We start from the raw sequence: 19,817 nt of genomic DNA, 5'->3' as shown, positions 1-19,817 counted from the left end.
ATTAAGAGGAGCAGTTCAACCTTGTTTAAGCTCTTATTCCTTACAAAAAACACTTGTGATTATTTGGACAGAGTAAATATTTTTTAGTTGCTCTTGGTTTAGTTTATAAGAATTTATTTATTTACTCCAGCCAATGGGAATATATTGTTTTGGGGACATGGTTGTCATAAAGCTTGAATAAGATGACATTGGTTTATAATGATTGAGTAATAACACTACATAAGATTGTTGCCTCTGTTATTTTTGGATTACTGATGACATCTTCATTTTCACATAGGGGACTTGTTTTTGACACACTATATGGAAATCTTTTGAAAGTTGATGCCTATGGAAACCTTTTGGTCTGTGCACATGGGTTTAACTTCATAAGAGGGTGAGTATAGAGGACCTTTAGCCTCTTCCTAGTGTTTTTATAGTGAAACAATATGAAAATCACCTTGTCTCCCTATATGTAATATACTTTCCTGTTCCCTCATCATTAAAAAACAATTCTTTGCATAAGGATACTTAACATTTATTTGTCAGGCAGTTAGGACCCAAACTGACTTATAAATATAGTTAGCATTGCATTTTGTGTAAATTAAGTGGTTTCTAAATATACAGCATCCAACAAAGCTAATCTTGAAACTTGCCCAAAAAGAACTGTAGTGGCTTTGACTTATTTGAAATTCTAAGATTTTTATTTTCTCCTTTTTAATACAGTTCTCAGGTAGCTGCTCAGAAGAGGTATGTATATAAAAGTGCTTTGAAAAATTTAAAACTACAACAGCGTAAATGACTAAGATTTTCAATAGCTAATATATTATTTTTTAATCTAATGAGTAGCTTCAGATATTTGGTCACATGATTAAAATTTTTGAAAGCATGGGTTAAAAATGAATAAGGGTGATAATATTTAAACAAGTAAGAATAAGCTTTATTTTAATAACCAGTATATTTCCACTATTTGCACTAATTTGGACTTCCCACCCTAGTAAACAGCAGATAAAATTTGGTGTCTACTGTTCTGGCGAAGCATCCCAAAGTTTTCTTTAAAAATCACAATATTACAGTTTGTCACTCTCTGTCACTGTGGCTTGACAATTGCACATTTTCTCCACTATTATCCTACCTAATTTACTACTGACACTATAATAGGGACAGAGCAACTTTTTTTTTTTTAAGATTTTATTTATTCATTTGACAGAGATCACAAGTAGGCAGAGAAGCAGGCAGAGAGAGGAGGAAGCAGGCTCCCTGCTGAGCAGAGAGCCTGATATGGGGTTCGATCCCAGGACCCTGGGATCATGACCTGAGCTGAGTGCAGAGGCCTTAACCCACTGAGCCACCCAGGCGCCCCTGGACAGAGCAACTCGTAAAACTGTAATAGATTATGTGTCAGTCTCTCATAACTCTTCTATATGTTATTCTCAAAGTAGTAAAAACCACAGGGTCTGCATTGAAATTTTTAAAGAGACAATATCTTTTTTTTTTTAAGATTTTATTTATTTGGGGTGCCTGGGTGGCTCAGTGGGTTAAAGCCTCTGCCTTCAGCTCGGGTCATGATCCCCACATCAGGCTCTCTGCTCGGCAGGGAGCCTGCTTCTCCGTCTCTCTCTCTGCCTGCCTCTCTCCCTACTTGTGATCTCTGTCTGTCATATAAATAAATAAAATCTTTAAAAAAAAAAAAAGGTTTTATTTATTTATTTGAGAGAGGGAGAGAGAGCATGAGAAGAGAGAAGCAGACTCCCCAAGGAGCTAGGAGCCCGATGTGGGACTCGATCCCAGAACTCCAGGATCATGACCTGAGTGAAGGCAGTGGCTTAACCAACTCAGCCACCCAGGCATCCTGAGACAATATCTTTTTGGTAAATACTTTTAGTGACTGTATCAGAGTATCCTTTAAATCTGAGGTCATAGCAATGCCCTATTTGGAAGTGAAGCATCTGATACAGGACTTTCCAGCTTGAAGATTTCCAGGTATACATAATAATAAGAACAGTGTGAAGTAAACCCCCCACCTTGGCACATTAGCAGGCTAGTGATTATATCTGCCTTTCTTTTTTTTTTAAGATTTTATTTATTTGTTTGACAGAGAGATGACAATTAGGCAATTAGGCAGAAAGGCAGAGAGAGTGGGGGAAGCAGGCTCCCTGCTGAGCAGAGCCCAATGTGGGGCTCAATCCCAAGACTCTGAGACCATGACCTGAGCTGAAGGCAGAGCCTTAACCCACTGAGCCACCCAGGCACCCCTCTGCCTTTTTTTCACGATTCCTTTCATGAGGGGTTTGTTCAAGATTCACGAATATTAGGAGACAGGATTTAGAATGTGAAGCTATTGCAAATAATGCTAGCAAGCTAAGCTATTTTATATGTGGATATTGTACCATAATTCAAAATCCCAATGAAGATAAACCGAGGTTGTATTTATTAATGTCTGAAAGGGATTTTTGTGTTGCAAAGAGGGGTAGTTTGAGAAGAAAAGGAAGTTCTATCAATTTGTATTGCAGTTAGATTTACTAACTCAGGATCCACAGACCTTCTTTCTTTCCTCAAATAAACCGATAAAGTTTCCAAATAGTTCCTTTGGAAGTACATTTAGTAGTGTTTCAAAAATAAGTCATTTGTGGGTAATGCAGAATCATTCAAACAACACGCACTGTACTGTCTTCAGAGTCAAAAGGAAAAGCCTGTGGAAAAGGAGAGGTTGAGGATGGACGGAGAAGAAAAGGGAGCCATGAAGCGTACTGGTAGACAAGGCTGGAAGGAAGCTTAGGGCTGCATGAGACATAACTTACCTGCCTTGCCAATGAGTTGGGGCCTCTTTTTTGGACAAGACAAAGGCCTTTCAAGTTTTAGGGTAGGTTAATACTGAGATCAAATCTTTATTCTGCAAATCATAGAAAGTTAGCAGTACTCTGTATTGTCACTATGTTCCTTCCATCTTCCAAGTCTAGCATTCCCTCCTTCTTCATTTTAAATATGTGCTAGCCTGATTTGACACTTAATTTAAACAAAATGCAATTGCTAGCTATATTTATAAGTCAGTTTGTGTTCTAATTGCCTAATAAATAACTGTTAACTATCCTTATGTAAAGGAATTACTCTAACAGTGGAGGGAATAGTAAAGGATATCCAAGGAGACAGTGTCATCTTACTAAACCTGACTGAGGAAAGCATAGCATTACTATTCCCTTCCACCTTAAATTTCATTATAGAAAATATTAGAAGGCTAGAAAATGAGATATTCTACTAACTTATTCCTTATTGGGAACTCCTATTTCAGAAGGGTGACTAAGCCAGGGAGCTAATATGATTTTATATTTGTAACTAGAGTTTATACCACTGGTAATTAACAGACCCAAGTAGGAATTTACCCAGATTGATAGGAACTTTAAAGTTGATGACCTTTATTTAGATTAGTTATATATTCATTGTGAGAAATGTGCATTTAAAAAATATTTTATTTTTAATCACACTCTACACCCAACATGAGACTCGAACTCAAAACCCCAAGATCCAAGTCGTACACACACTGAACCAGCCAGGCGCCCTGAGAATTGTGCCTTTTTAAATTTTAGTTTTTCTGTTTTTAGGTTTCTTTGTACTGTTTTTGTTTATTAATTCTATCCCCTTCCTCTTCTTAGAGTATTTCATTTTACTCTCCAAGGTTTTTGGGCATCTCTAACAACTTTTTTCTGTTTTGCTCCTTAATGTTCTCCATGGGTCTATTCTGTCTCCCCCCGCCCCACCACCACCACCACCACTGCACTGCAAGTGGCCTCATCTACTGTAACAGTCTTCATGACTTCATCTGTTACCTGTGTGTAGGTGACCCCAGTTCTCTCTGAAGTCTGAATCTCTGTTTTAAGTTCTTGACCTTTACTACGCATTGCCTACAAAAATATGTTTACTTTGAACTTAATGTATCCAAAGTAGAATTCCTCTTGCAGCTACTTCTTACCCAGTTTTCATATTTCTCTTAAGGGTACCACCGCCCTCTCACCCTCTCAGAGGCACCTTCCTATGAGCATCATCATCTTTGACTCTGTGTCGCTCATCTGCCACAGCCAGTTGCCTGGTCTCGTTGATTTACCTTGGCAGTCTCTCTTGATTAATGCCTCCCTTTAAGCTTTAATGTGCTACCACTCTAGGACAGAACCCACCGCTCTCATCTGGACAATTGCAATAACCACTTAACTGATTTCTTTGTGTCAGTTAGCTTTTGGTGCATAGTAAATTATTTCAAAACTTAGTGTCTTAAAACAGTACCCATTTTATTTAGCTCAAAATTCTGAGAGTCATCTGGGCAGTTCTGGGGCTGCTCTGCTGCTCTGACACAGCCTCACTCACATGTGTGGCATTTGGCAGCCTGTGGCTGGCAGGCCTCATTTCTGTGTGTAGTGTTTTAGCTTCTAGCAGGTTATACCTCTCATTCACTCAGTAGTCTCAGAGGTGCAAGGGCAGCAAGAGAAGGCAAACCCGAATATGCAGGTGTTTTCCAAGCCTCTGCTTGGATCCCTGTTGCTACTACTCAAGCCTGTATTTGAGGATGGAGAAATAGACCGAGCCTCTTAATGAGAGGAACTGCATTGGGAGACATTACAATGCATAGGAAGAATTTGTAGCCACTTTTGCAGTGTAATCACATTTCTTTCTACTTTTTATCCTAAAATCATTACTAGTTGAATATTTTTATAATTCGGCTCTGATATTTTTATCCCTCTGCTTAAAAACTGTCTGTGGCAAAAACCAAACATAGACCAAAAAAAAACAAAAAAACCCCATAGCCTATCAGTGGCACTCTGTTGCCCCTGAATGAAAAATAACAATAGCATGATCTGCCTCAATTCATCTTTCTAGTTTTATTTTCCTCTGCTCCCCTCTTTCTTCTCCAGCTGGACTAGTTTTTGAATTGGTCTACCGAGCCTTTAAGGACCAGCTCCTGTTGCCACCTTTTTTATGAATCCTTCCTAGACTTTCCTCTCCTTATTCCCACATTTACTTTTTTCCTACCCCATTAGTTGAAATGGTTACCTCTTCCTCCGTTTTCTCATAGCTCTCTGCACCTTTCTTGTGGGAGTTGTGATTTTTTTTACCTGGTGATAACTGTGTATGTCACTCACCTCCCTTACCAGACTGAGAACTTAAAGAGCTGGAACCTGAGCTACTCATATATAATATTTAGAACCCTTCCTTGAATATAGCCACCGACATATTTGAATGAAGTTTTGAATGTTGCTTATTTCTCATAGCTATTAACAATGTTCATTTCTTGAATGTCAGTTAATTTAAAGTTTTTTTTCTTTCAGACCAGAAACTAGAGAGCAGTATCCAAATAAATTTATCCAACGAGATGACACTGAAAGATTTTACATTCTGAACACACTTTTCAATCTACCAGGTAGACTCATTCCCTGTGCCTCTGTAGTACAGATGCTTTCCCTTCTTTTCATGATCATTTGTCCTTGTCCAAGGGAAACAATGAGATCACTTCAAATTATCTCACTTATAGCTTATGAATATCTATTCTTCATTTTTCAGAGACCTACCTGTTGGCCTGCCTTGTAGATTTTTTTACTAATTGTCCTAGATATACCAGGTATGTATATGGTATAACTTTATTTTTCCGATTGATTTTTTTGAAATTAATGTACAGGGTTTTAGAGAACTGGCCATTGTAGGTCTTTTCTGCTTTTCTGAAGTGAATTTAGTGCTAGTGAGAGATGCCACATTGCCAGCCCGAGAGATGGGACAGCGGCAGCAGCTCCATGCAGGCTCTCAGCTCCCACACGGCCCCTCTCCTTGCCAGTGTGCTGCAGCCATGTTTGGAAGGGACCACTTCTGATTGGCTTCTCCTGGGAATGAAGACGGCCAGCAGAGGTGCTAATTGTGACAACTGAGTGGGAGGTTTGTGTGATGATTATCTGTCCAAGCAGAATTACACTGAAACCCCCAACTCATTTCACAGCAGCAGCCCAGGAGCCATTCAGGGGTGGTAATTTAGTTTTATTTCTAGGCCCAGTGAGATTTGATTGAGGAGTGAATATGGTGTATCCTCCCTGAAGTAAAATTTTAAGTCTGGAACAAGGTATCCTCTCCTATTTTAGGGAAATTGTATAACTACTGCTAAAAGTTCAGCCATGTGTGTCAGAGTTTGCTAACTTCTTATCCTGTCCAGGCCTTGTCTGCTTCAAGGCACTAAATCTGGTGGAGCACTAAGTCATAAAGTTAAATAGAAAATATGCCATACCTTTACCTAGAAACAACATCAGAAAAGTCAGGATGAAGAGAACCTAAATTACCGATTTTAAGTTTTAAACGTTTTTTTGATGGGAACCTGTTTCTTGAAAGTGATGAATGAAAGAACATGATATTTTTGGAACTGACCTTTTAGCTTCCACTTCAGTATATTATTCTATCACATTATATTTGTTCACAATTATTGTATTCCATTGAATACAATATACTATATGGTCAATATACTATATGGTCAAAATGGATTTTCTTTAGGGAGTAATTATTTTCCTAATTAGCCGCAGCCTTTATCCATGTGATAATGGATCCTTGGGTCCCCGGGGCAGTGTTTGGTGTTCATCTTATTTACTCTCTTTTGGAATCCCTGTCATGTTCTTTTCATCTTTGTATAGCTGTGAAACAGGATTTAAAGATGGGGACCTCTTCATGTCTTACCGAAGTATGTTCCAGGATGTAAGAGATGCTGTTGACTGGGTTCATTACAAGGTACCTAGGAGCTACTGTTTCACCTCTTCACTCAATGGTGTGGGTTTTATGGTCTAATGTTACATTTTCAAGTGCAAATACAGCAGAATTTTTCCTCCATTAAAAAGAAAAAATTGGATTTGCCCCCTAGTGACTGCTCTCTAGAATATTTTTGTTCTTGTCTTCTAGTTTTTTTTTTTTTTTAAATGATTATTTATTTATTTATTTATTTGATAGAGAGAGAGATCACAAGTAGGCAGAGAGAGAGAGGAGGAAGCAGACTCCCTGCCAAGCAGAGAGCCCGATGCGGGACTCGATCCTAGGACCCTGGGATCATGACCTGAGCCGAAGGCAGATGCTTTAACCCACTGAGCCACCTAGGCGCCCCAACTTAGAAGAGATTTTAGTGTTAAGATTATACTTAACCCTACTCTTTGAGGATGATTAAGGACTTTTTTTCCAGATACCTCCTGCTTGACTAGTAATACTAATATTACATTTACTATAAATTGTACTGAATAAAATATGAAATTCCTTTAGATTTCTAGTTCAAAATAAAAAGAGTTTTAGATTTTAAACATATTTTGGAGGCAGAGTCCAGCAAATCACATCTGCTGCTTTATCATGGCCCTGTCTAGTTTATCTACTTTTGCCTTTTGGTAAATACTTAAGAAATGCATTTGGGTTGATAGTAGACATAATTTTTCTTATAAACTGTTAATAACTGAGTTTTTTTTCTTTCCTTCCCCTAGGGCTCTCTTAAGGAAAAGACAGTTGAAAATCTTGAGAAGTATGTAGTCAAAGATGTAAGTAATAAAGGGGAAAATAGATTTGCAAATCATGAAAATGAATAACAAGCCTATTATAATGAAATGGACAAGGGAAGATACTTCTTTGTCTGCATATAATATGCATCAAGTATAATCACCAGAAATTTTCAGCCAGAACATAGGTCCTAATACAGTTTTTCCTATTTGTTCATAGCCAAAAAGAGCTAGTATTTCATTTGTCCTTTTAGCTCTAATGATAAGAGTAGCTAGAGTAGTTACTATGTGCGCATCACTGTACTAAGTGATTATATGCCATTTAATCTTCCATAGAACCCTGAGAGTAGGTATTGTTATCTCTGTTGTAGGTACAACAAACTGAGGAACAGAGGTTATATAACTTGCCCAAGTTCATACAGTTAGTAAGGGGTAAGGCCACAGGTCACACCTGAATGTGATCCAAATCAAAATCAGAGCACTAGATAACCTAAAAAATGTACATATATGTGACCATTATTTAAATTAAATCAGTAGGGAATAATGAGGAAAGCTTTAAGATTTCTTGGAAGATTTTAAAAATCTGTAGTTTGTACCAGTGTTAATTTCTTAGTTTTGATCATTGTGCTATGTTTATGTAAGATCTGAGTATTAAGGGAAGCTTGATGAAGAATATACTGAATGTACTCTTTCCTGACTTTTCTTTACGTCTGGAAATATTTTTGAAGATTTTGTTTGTTTGTGGTAGTGAGTGAGAGTTTGTGTCCACAAGCTGGTGGGAGAGCAGAGGAGATGGGAGAAGGAGAGGGAAAGAGGGTGCTGAGCAGACTCTGTTCTGATCATGGAGCCCTGTCTGGGGCTCGATCCCATAACCCTGAGATCATGACCTGAGCCAAAACCAAAAGTCAGCCACATAACCTACTCAGCCACCCGAGCACTCTATGTCTGAAATTATTTTATCTTATTTTTATTTTATAGTTTTAAAAACATTTATTTGTCATAGAGAGAGCATAAGCAGGGGGAGTGGCAGGCAGGTGGAGAAGCAGGCTCCCTGCTGAGCAAGGAGTCTGATGTGTGGGACTCAATCCCAGCACCCTGGGATCATGCCAACCAGGCTCAGGGAATTATTTTAAAATAAAAAGGAAACATACATAGCTCCAAGATGAGATACTTCTTCCTTTTCTCACAGAGTAACACAATGCAATATTTCTTCAAGGTACTTTGGTACAGATTTCTAAATTGTTTTCAGTCTGTACCTCCTATTTACCCTCTACTCCCACTTCCACTCTGTTGTTTCAAGAGAGAACATTGAGGGGTTCAGGAGAGTACATGTGATTGTGCATGCATTCTCTAACATGAATATTTAAAATCAGCTTTTCCTGACCCTTTACATACTTCATTCATGTACTTTGAGATTACAAGGTAATTTAAACTCTTTCCTGAGGTAGACACGAGGAAGGTAGAGATGTTTTTGTTATTTTTAAAGAAATTTTTAAATTTTTTTTTTGTTTTTTGGTAATCTCTACACCCAGTGGGGGGCTCAGACTCACATCCCTGAGCGCAAGAGTTGGGTGCTCCACTGACTGAGCCAGCCAGGTGCCCCAAGGTGTTTTTAATAAGCATATCATCTGTATAATTTTATAAATAAACCTATACATTATATATACCATGTATACTATATATATTAATACTTAATTCATGCATAGTGATAATGTGGTCTTTTAAGATTTTATTTATTTGACAGAGAGAGAGAGATCACAAGGAGGCAGAGAGGCAGGCAGAGAGAGAGGGGGAAGCAGGCTCCCCGCTAAGCGGAGAGCCCGATGTGGGGCTCGATCCCAGGACCCTGAGATCATGACCTGAGCCAAAGGCAGAGGCTTAATCCACTGAGCCACCCAGGTGCCCCTAATGTGATCTCTTAAATATAAAATTCTGAAACCAACCAACCCTTGAAGGGCATCCTCTGTTCTTATTCCAGTGGACAAAAGTCCAAGTGTAAATGAGTATGTATTTGTGTTTTAGTGTTTCACTCATAATCATATTACATTGCAGGGAAAACTGCCTTTGCTTCTGAGCCGAATGAAGGAAGTAGGGAAAGTGTTTCTTGCCACCAACAGTGACTATAAGTATACAGATGTAAGTGCTTAATATTCCTATTTGTCTTTACAGAAGAATTATTTTGGCCTAAAGAACTGTGAAGATACTGAGGACAGTAGTTTGTTAAGTGAGGGTAGTTTTTTGCCATTTCATTTTGAGAGCAGAGTGAAAAAATTTCTATAGTATAAGGGCTACATCAGAGTGGTTCTCCGATTTTTCTCAATGTTTCATTTGACTATTTTCCCTGATTACAGTTGGCTAACTTTAAGTTTTAATTTGGAGGTTATTTAAAACATTTGTGCTGATTAAAATGGCTTCTCTGTCTCTGTGGTACAGCATTTATATAAATTTGAGAAGTCACACATTTATTTATTGTACATATGTAGATGCCCTCCCTGCTGTTGGGAGCCAGACAGCAGTAGATGGTGCAAAGATGTTTTGACTCTTAGCCATCAAAATTTACTACCATATAACTTAAATTTTTTTTTTTTTACCTTTATTAAAGCATGTAGAAAAGCTGCTTTAACTCCTTGCCCTCATCTTATTTTTGCTAAAACTGTCACAAGTTTATAGTACTAGCAGACAGCTCCATGCCGCCTGATTCACTTTATATAAAATCTTGATTTAGAAAAGTGATCTGGAGTAAGCAGTCTTACAAAGCCAACAAATCCAATGGCTCATTGGCTTGGTTAATCTAGGAACAATAGTTAGGTGGCCAAGGTATATTATTCCCATGAGTCAGCAGTTTTCTCAGTGCCTTTACCTCAGATACCATTCCAAATGTATGTTCCAGCCCTCCAGGAGAATCGGGTAAGGGTATGTGGACGAAGTATACAAAAATACATCCCAGAAGAATCCTACGTCTTACCGACAATGTCCGTTTTGTTTGATGAAGCAGTAATTTCTGGCTTCAGTTGTTACAGTTTCATAAACTTAGAGGAAACAAGAATGTGATGAGTCCTTTATTGAAAAAGACATGACATGAAAAACTTGGGTTTGATTTTTTTTTTAAGGTGCTTTTTATTCTTTTGCAAAAGTAGTATATGGACCTTACGTTGGATTTCTTTTTTCCAGAAAATTATGACTTACCTGTTTGATTTCCCACATGGCCCCAAGGTACTATATATAACTTAATAGATCATTGCTTATAGTACTAATACGTTTAGTCATCTTGGAATATTGAGAGTAAGGGAATTCAGAACTCATCTAGAAATCTTGATTAACGTTAGAAATAATGCAGGAGCTAGTATAGTATAACATTGCTAGAGTTTTGAACACCAGGCAGACAGAAATAAGAGGGAGAGATATTTGTGTTCTTTAGTGGGATGGGAGCAGAATAACATTATGCAGCATTGTTAAGTTTGTGTGGTGAAGATAGGAATTTTCAGGTTGAGGAAGACATCTGATTAAAAGAAACAGAAAATATATATATTCTTGAAAGCTTCTGGATACTGGTCTTAGTTATTGCTGAGTTCTGTGCCAGGAGAACAGTTAGCTTTGATATTTAGCAGAGAAGTCTTTTTTCCTGCAGTAGGACTACACTTAGATTTAAGGAAAACTCATTGCAACTTAGTCACATGCTTGAGGGATTTTACTACTAGGCCTGAGTAAATATCAGTAAATCTGTTTTGAGATCGCCCAAAAGCACAGTATGCACTGCTCTTCAGTTGACCTTAAAAGTTTAATAGCATGGTTCTGTTTCAGGGTGGAAATAGGGTTAATGGGCATAACTTCTAGGTTAGTGCTGTGATAAGCCTGCAATATGAGCCATTATTCTGAGAACATAACCAGTAAAATTTGCTAGTAGTAGTTCCATGTTAGTTTGTATACTTCAGTTCTAATGCTGATCTGCCTCTTTCTTAATCTCTCTTGAGTATTAATTTGCATCTGTCCTTGTCCCCTTTTGTGCCTCTGTTAGCCCATTTCAGAGTGTGAGCACTTTCCTTCATATGTTAAGTTGCTGTGAAAAAATTAGTAGATAAAATTTATGTTTTTACCTTGCTTGCTTCCAAAAGAATGTGGCTTATAATAGAACACACTGTTTTTAACAGAAGAGTGGGATTTTCTGGGTATACTTAATATGTCTACACTCCTTACATCTGAGTGAGATTAAATACTAGTGCCTCAAGGTTAGGAGTGATGTTTTGGCTTCTGCTCTTTCTCATCTTCATCAGCCTGGGAGTTCCCATCGACCGTGGCAGTCCTACTTTGACCTGATCTTGGTAGATGCACGGAAGCCACTCTTTTTTGGAGAAGGCACAGTACTACGCCAGGTGGATACTGTAAGTCGAGGGAGTGATCTGTCTGCTAGCCCCTGTCCTTCGTATTTCTCCTTTCCCTACTCTTATTCTTCCTAAGGAAACAGGTATGTTTAACTGATTAGCCATATCTTTTTTTTTTTTTTTAATTTAATCTAAGTTTTAAACATCTTAGTTGAGAGAGCCAAATAAACCCCAAAGAATATAATTCAAAAGTGCTGTTCATTTAGCTGCCTATCCAAATCACATTTTGGGTGGCAATTGTGACTGAACAATAAATTATTACAAAGTCCCATCTTCTCTCCTCACAGAAGACTGGCAAGCTGAAAATTGGTACCTACACAGGCCCGTTACAGCATGGCATCGTCTACTCAGGAGGTGAGTCACAGATTTCCCTTTATTTAGTTTTAAGTCTTTGTTCAGACTCCTTTGTGGAAGCTTTGGTGTCCTCCTGGCATAGTGCGACCCATACTTTTTAGCATCCTTAAGATACTGTCTGCTGGAGGTAAATGCTTCGGTCCCCTACTCATGCAAAAGGAGTCAGGGAGAATGGGTTTGAGCAGCTGTTAGTATGACCTAAGGAGTTTTGTGGGGGTTTTTTTTTGGTTTTAAGATTTATTTGAGAAAGACGAGTGTGTGTGCGCGTGAGCAGGGGCCGAGGGAGCAGCAGACTCCCCGCTAAGCAGGGAGCCCGATGCAGGGCTCCATCCCAGAGACCATGACCTAAGCCAAAGGCAGATACTTAACCAACTGAGCCACCCAGGTGCCCCAACTTAATGAGTCTTTGCTTTTCCTAAAAAGATCAATTTTTCTTCATCCTTTTCCCTATTTGAGGCAGTTCTCAAAGGGATCCTCAGGGAGCCCTTATGGACACAGATATGCAGATTTTGTTTCAGTGAGAAATAGTTGAATGAAGCCACATTGTCAGATCTATGATGAGAAAATGGCAGTGGTACTTTTGGAGGGTTATAGTCACTAAAAACTGAGACGTAGTTGTTGCTCTTGGATTTGGTAACTGAGAGGCCTGGTTCACACAGTGGAACTGAAGGCCTTGCCTTAGAGGCAATAAAAGGAATGATGAAAAAAAATAGTGGTAGGTCTTTAGGAAAAGTGAGCCCTTTTACTAGTCTGTTCCTTGCATAAGAATAAAATTTGTACAGTATTTAATGGTTATGGTACCTAAAATGCTGGTTTTGGAGACATTTTTGTCTTCCCATTGTTCATTCCATCGTTTCAGGTTCATCAGATACAGTCTGCGATCTGTTGGGAGCCAAGGGCAAAGACATTTTATATATTGGAGATCACATTTTTGGAGACATTTTAAAATCAAAGAAACGGCAAGGTTGGCGAACTTTCTTGGTGATTCCCGAACTTGCACAGGAGCTCCATGTCTGGACTGATAAGAGTGGTAAGGAGCCATTATTCTTACTTTTATATCCTGAGGACCAGCTGTGTATCAGGCCTCTTTAATGAACTCATTACTTTTTATGTGGGGAGAAAGGGGCAGAGGTAGTCCTAAGATATTTGAATACTTCCCTCTAGCCAGGTGTGGTGTAGAACTCCAGAATTTGAGGAAATAGGGGAGGTTATCTTGTTCCGCCTTCTTGAATTCCTTTCTAGTTAAGCATAGAATGTTGCTATCCTGAGTTATATTACTGTAGCAACTAAACTGTGAATTCCACTTTCCTCTGTGGTCCTATATTTTCCAACCACACCTTCTAGTTCCAGTCTCTGTCACAAGCCTGTATCAGTGATTTGGGGGCATTGATGGCTCTGAGTGGTAATGTCTTTTTTTTTTTTTTTCCCTGCTCTTCTGAGAATGAGGCCAAATTGTATTCTCTGAACTGTATGCTGAATTGAGGTGTAGGTCTAGTTATGTAAAGATGTTTGACATGTAAGCTCTCCAGCTAGTCCTTGCTAGCATCACCCACAGCATGTGGAAAGGTACTGCCTCAGGTCCTGACCCCAGCTTTACTACTTAAGATCTTCACGCCCTTAGAAGTTTCTGAAACACCTTGTGCTTTAGTTTCCTCAGATGTGAAAATGAGGATAATACCTACTTCGTTGAGACCTAACTGGGGTGTAATGTGTGTATAAAGAAAATACAGGTAACAGCCATGAGTTCCTCATCTGAGCCACAGAACCGAGAAGTTGATTTGCATGATTTTCATTTCTCCCCAAAATGATAAAATTTGTTATATACAGTAAATCCATTAGGGCTTAATTCTCTTTGGAGAAGCCAGGTTGAGAAAGACTGGAACACCTCGAAAGCATGCAGCAGATACCGGCTGTAGCTTGTCCTTGGTGGCATTCTCAGGCTAGCTTCTCATCCCCATTTTCAACTTTCCACCTAGGGAATTCTGTAGATCTAGTTGATTTGGTTCGATTTCCTAGACTTGTGACTCCGGACACTTCATTTACTCCTCATTCTTTGATCTGAAAATGGAACGGCTAACAGATGTTTGCTATCCACCAGAGATGGCATGTGAATTAGCACTTTGTAAGTTCAGAGTCTGCGTTCACTTGGAGAGTTGTAGCCAGCCGTGTTGAAATAGGAGGAAAGGCAGTTAAAGAAGAAATCATGGCTTTTATCTGCTGCCAGATCCCATACAGGGCAGGAGTGGGTTTTCCTGAAGTAGGAGAAGGAAGTCATTTTGTACACTCACCTGTAGCTTTACTTTTCCATCCTATCTGCAGCCTTTTAATTTAGTTCTAGCAGCAGTTTTAAACTGAATGCTTCTTTACTTAAAACATTTTTCTTTTCCTTCCAAACTTTAGCGCTTTTTGAAGAGCTTCAGAGCTTGGATATTTTCTTGGCTGAACTCTACAAGTAAGTTCTACACTTTCAAGACAAATATTTCTTCCCTAAAACCCCTCTACCTCTTTGGGAGTTAGCTAGGTGTAAGAGACATCTTTTCTAGAGATTTTTAGTGGAGTTTTCTTTTCATCTCCAGGCATCTTGACAGCAGCAGCAACGAGCGCCCAGACATTAGTTCCATCCAGAGACGTATTAAGGTATCCAAATGGAATTTGGGAGAAAACTTGGAAGATCAAGTTTTTCTTTTTATAGTTCTGTTATATATAGGGGTTGGCACATAGCTGGCACTCAGTAAATATTTGAATTCAATCCTTTCTCTCTTTTAGAAAGTAACTCATGACATGGACATGTGCTATGGGATGATGGGAAGCCTGTTTCGCAGTGGCTCCCGGCAGACCCTCTTTGCCAGTCAGGTGATGCGATATGCTGATCTCTATGCAGCGTCTTTCATCAACCTGCTGTATTATCCATTCAGCTACCTCTTCAGAGCTGCCCATGTCTTGGTGAGTTAATAGGGTCTTGGGCCAGTCATAATTAAGATACACTCTTAAGACTGAGATCTGCAGCCGGGTTTGTGGGGTGGCACAGGGGAGTTTGGGTCTTTTTTTTTTTTTTTTTTTTTAATGTCTTCAGGTTTTATTTGTCAGAGCACAAGTAGGGGGAGCGGCAGGCACAGGGAGAAGCAGGACCTTGGGATCATGACCTGAAGGCAGATGCTTAACCAGCTGAGCCACCCAGTTGTTCCTGGGTCCGTCCTTTCTACTGTACAAAGGCCCATGAATAGGTTACATGGTTGCACAAAAGGCATCTCTGAGAAAGTAGGATCAAGATCAGATGTTAAAGGATATAACTTTACTCTGCAACGTACTACATTAAAAGTTTGAGTAGGGAAGATGTTCCTCTTTCATTAGCATTTATATAAAAACCGTGTTTCTCTTATTAGTGCTACTATATATATACTGATCTGTAGTTTAGGACTTCTGTTTGCTGTGAATTATGAATCTTCTATCCCATCTTTTCTTGTTTCCGGCTGTAATGATCGGGACAGTTTTAAGGGTGGAAGAGGAGAAGGCGGCAGCTTGAGGTAGTTCTAGGAAGATGCTTCAGTATCGGAATGGGCTGGGCCTTTGATCAGGAGACACGCCTCTGCACAGCCACCTAACACCCAGGAGAAGGAGGGGTGAGGATTTAGGAAACTGTTTTACTCCACCGGCTTTCTGAACCTCTGACTTTGTTCTAGATGCCTCATGAGTCAACGGTGGAACACACACATGTAGACATCAATGAAATGGAGTCCCCTCTTGCCACTCGGAACCGTACATCGGTTGATTTCAAAGATACCGACTACAAGCGGCACCAGTTGACACGGTCAATTAGTGAGATTAAACCCCCCAACCTCTTCCCACTGGCCCCCCAGGAAATTACACACTGCCATGATGAAGATGATGATGAGGAGGAGGAAGAGGAAGAAGAATAAGGAGGAATAAGAACCAAAACTGAGCACCCATTAAACAAGCCTGGCAGGACTCACAGGAGCAAAGGATGGGTTCTAGCGGTGGGTGGGGGAGCTCTGTCAAAGGTACATCTGGAAAGTTTCTGAAGACTTTAAAATATTCTAATCATAGAGAGATACTTTTTAGTTTTGTTTGCACTCTTTGCAGATGGTTCAAATTGTAATGGAGTCTGTATTGAAAACAAGCAAGGGGAAAGCCGGGCAGAACTGCATGAGGATGGCTCCATCGTGGCTTGTGACACCGTTTCCTTGTCTTGTTTCCTCAGTGTGCGCTGGATACACCTGGGGTGGTGGAGAGTCTCAGAGTGGAGCAAGGGTGATGGGAAGAGGTGATCCAAAATGATGTTGTGTTACAAATTGTGTTCTTATCCAAAATCCATCCTGAAATTTTCAGTGCATCACATAGTATTGTATATCAGTGGAGAAATATATTGTTTCCATTATCAAATGTAGTCTTCTGTTAAGGCCAAGGTTCCTTTTATAAGCTTTGAAGCGTCCTCTGTGTCTCTGGGCAGACTGGGGGCTTTAGTGGCCTTGTGTAAGTATTTGGTTTGCTGGTCTGGAAGGCACTGCAGCGAGTGATTCTGTTTTGAGGTACAAGTCTTCATCTCTTACATTTTTTTTTTTTCCTTACTTTTTTTTGATAGCAGAAATGTATCAGAAACTGTCTTTTTCTCATCTGGGATCAATCTATAGAAAAAATTTAGCTGCAAGAGGGCAAAGGAGCAAGCCCTGTGAAAAGAAAAGGAGGAACCTTCTTCCATTATGAGTGAATTCCTTAGTTTGGGCCAGGGTGGACTGCTGAGCTCAAAGTCTAGCTTGAGAGGATGGGAAGAGGGCTCTGTAAGGTTAGAACCTTACTAGAGCACAGGGCACAATCAGTGTGAGTAAATTCCGAATCCCAGGAGAAATCACTTCTTGTTTTGAACCAGAATGGATCATTACTGTGTTCATTAGGGTATTAGTCCCACAGGTGCAGAGTGGCCTATAGCCGTTCCAGCAGTAGTGTAGACTTGTCCTTGACCCTTCAGATCTTCCTTCCATTCTTACTGGTGAACACAGAGTGTAGATTAGCTGCTCTAGAATTCAATAAAGTATAATATTTCTAATACTGACTTTGACCCCTTCCTGTAGCAGAACTGTAGTAACTGTTGGTCTTCAGGCGGGTTTAGGTTTGGCTAGTGACATCAGGTTTGACATTCTCATAAAGGAAATAGTCTGGCATGCCTCATAATGGTTACAGTACCTAAGAGGTCTCAGCTTTTCTGTGCAAAGTTTTTTGGTATAGGACTGAGGTAAGGCTTTTTAAAAATGATTTTATAGGAAGGGAACACAGTTCAGTAACATAGCTAAGACTGTATTACCTTATCACGTTCAGTATATGGGCTTTACATTAAGTTATGTTAAGAAACATTCTAACTAATAGCCCTTAGGAATATATACTACTTTATTTTTATTTTTATTTTTTTTAAAGATTTTATTTATTTATTTGACAGAGAGAAATCACAAGCAGATGGAGAGGCAGGCAGAGACACAGAGAGAGGGAAGCAGGCTCCTTGCCGAGCAGAGAGCCCGATGCGGGACTCGATCCCAGGACCCTGAGATCACGACCTGAGCCGAAGGCAGTGGCTTAACCCACTGAGCCACCCAGGCGCTCCTATATACTACTTTAAAAGTAAATTCAGTTACTGGGGCACCTGGGCAGCTCAGTCGGTTGAGTGGCCGCCTCTTGAGTTCAGCTCAGATCCTGATACCGGGCTGCATGCTCAGTGGGGAGTCCGCTTGAGATTCTCTCCTTCTGCCCCTCTCCTGCACTTGCATTGTGCGCCCTCAAATAAGTCCTAAAAATAAAAATAATCAGGTTACAAATGCTATTACAACTAGCACTTAAATACTGTCCCCATTTTAGAGATTATGTTTGTGGTTCCCCCAGCTATTATTCAAGATGGGGATGTTGCTCAGGGCCTAACTTCTCATAGTACATTTACATATTTTCCCTTTTAGAGCAAGGACCATCATGAGCACTTCGCTTTTAATTTACCACACTTTTCATATTGTGTTATCCACACAAGATCTTATCTTTTAAGAGTTTCTTTTTAGCCACATGTCTGACAGTGGATCCAAAGTTTGAGAAGTAAAAAGCACAAAATTGGAAGAATTCTACTGCTGGTCACAGCTTTCTTCAGGACTACCTAAATCTATTTTCAAGAGCTAGGATTCCATAAGCATCTAAGAAATCAGAGCAGGGTGTTGCGTCTCTGCATATTATTCCTGTTAGAAGAGCATGCTAGGAAATTAGGTGGTCCAGGGGCAGGCATTCAGGGCAGTGGTGTCAGGTTTGCTAAAATATGAAAGGGAGTTTCTCTGTTGCCAACAGTTATGGAAGCGGAACTAAATGTCTCTGTTTCAGACAGAGTCCATGTTAGACTATGAGAACATGGATTTTCCAACTCTTCAAAATCTCTTCCCTGGGCATTTGAAAAGCACCAGACACCCCTTCTGGGGTGCTAGACTCAACTCTCAATCTTAGGCAGGTACAGGGCTGACAGGGACCCTGCCATACCCAGCAGGTGGCCACAGCCCTGCTGGGTTCCCTTTGTAAGAGGACTTAATGCCAGTTATCTCTACAAAGATGGTCAGTATATTTAGAAAAATTAAAGCCAAGAAAGTTTAGTATTCTGTTAGACCTTAAATTTTCACCAACTATAAGCATATAGCTCTACTGAGACCTAAAATAAGAAAGCAAGCCCTTTGAGCTACCCTTTCTAAGGTGCTTTTAGAAGTGCTTCTTAATAGAACTAGAATAACTTAGAGCTACAAATCCCTTAGTCCTGTTACTGGTTCCAAGCAGTTACTTTAAAAAGCCACTTGCAGTGACATGTCAGACTTAAAAGTACTTTGTTCATGTTTAGATATTTCTAAATCAGATTTATTTATTCAAGAAATATTTTGTCAACAACTTTAAAGCCCTGAAGTTTTTCCAAGGCTGCCAGAGCATTTAAAAATACTCGTATTCACCACAAATAGCCTGAGATAAGTAAGTGCATATCTAAGTCTGCACAAAGGGTGGGAGCCTTGTACACATTCCGTGTTATGGAAAATATTTAACCTTTCTTTGATGGTGGGAAAAATGTTAACTGTGGTCCAGCTATTGCCTTAACCATCAATGGCTCAATTCCTCACTTGGTTTAGAAGTTTCTGTCTCAGTACTTGGGTTTCTCATGATGTTTTTATCTTGGTGACTGGAGATGAGGGCACTTCTCAGCATTTTTTCTCAAATGGAACAACTTCGAATGATACACAACTTTGGGAGGCCCTTAGAATGAAATCTCTACCATGGAGCTACCAAGCAGCCTTAAAAACAGAAGAAAAATGACACACTCCCACCAAACAGAAGGGGGGACTCGCACAGCAGCCAGGAAGCAGAGCCAGGTAACTTCCAGTAAAACCCACAGCAGCCCATCCTCCACCTCCACTAACGTCACCCAGCATTTCACACTGTCCTCTCACTACTGAGCATGTAGGAAAAGAGCAAGTCCTCTAAAAAAAAAAAAAAAAAGGCATTCGTTTAGAGTGAACAACGCATCTTTTTTCTGTAACCGGCAATTTCACCCATTTTTTTCCTGTCATCAGACACAGTAGCTTCATTCCAAAGCCACAGCAGT

General features: G+C 39.7%; 1 protein-coding gene across 15 annotated transcripts in view; it reads left to right on the top strand.

Moving 5' to 3' along the window:
- Window positions 1-17,261, top strand: part of NT5C2 (5'-nucleotidase, cytosolic II) — a 140,704-nt gene extending 123,443 nt beyond the window's left edge. For 7 of the 15 annotated variants that reach the window (XM_082722470.1, XM_082722463.1, XM_082722466.1 and 4 more), the window contains 15 exons: window positions 278-373; window positions 703-726; window positions 5,292-5,383; window positions 5,524-5,581; window positions 6,630-6,723; window positions 7,455-7,508; window positions 9,519-9,602; window positions 10,638-10,679; window positions 11,738-11,845; window positions 12,133-12,199; window positions 13,059-13,229; window positions 14,600-14,651; window positions 14,776-14,836; window positions 14,966-15,142; window positions 15,880-17,261. In XM_082722470.1, the coding sequence (XP_082578596.1) occupies window positions 278-373; window positions 703-726; window positions 5,292-5,383; window positions 5,524-5,581; window positions 6,630-6,723; window positions 7,455-7,508; window positions 9,519-9,602; window positions 10,638-10,679; window positions 11,738-11,845; window positions 12,133-12,199; window positions 13,059-13,229; window positions 14,600-14,651; window positions 14,776-14,836; window positions 14,966-15,142; window positions 15,880-16,116 (1,417 nt within the window). In that variant the 3' untranslated portion in view covers window positions 16,117-17,261. Of the gene's footprint in view, window positions 1-277; window positions 374-702; window positions 727-5,291; window positions 5,384-5,523; window positions 5,582-5,684; window positions 5,890-6,629; window positions 6,724-7,454; window positions 7,509-9,518; window positions 9,603-10,637; window positions 10,680-11,737; window positions 11,846-12,132; window positions 12,200-13,058; window positions 13,230-14,599; window positions 14,652-14,775; window positions 14,837-14,965; window positions 15,143-15,879 lie in introns of those variants that run through there. The other 8 variants (XM_082722471.1, XM_082722476.1, XM_082722465.1 and 5 more) reach the window with 2 other exon arrangements.
- Window positions 17,262-19,817: the final 2,556 nt, after the last annotated feature.

The sequence above is a fragment of the Mustela nivalis genome (genome assembly GCF_964662115.1).
Source record: "Mustela nivalis genome assembly, chromosome: 2".
In the NCBI taxonomy this organism is placed as follows: Eukaryota; Metazoa; Chordata; class Mammalia; order Carnivora; family Mustelidae; genus Mustela; species Mustela nivalis.
Note: the sequence above shows the minus strand (reverse complement) of the source record. Positions and strands in the feature narration are given on the sequence as shown.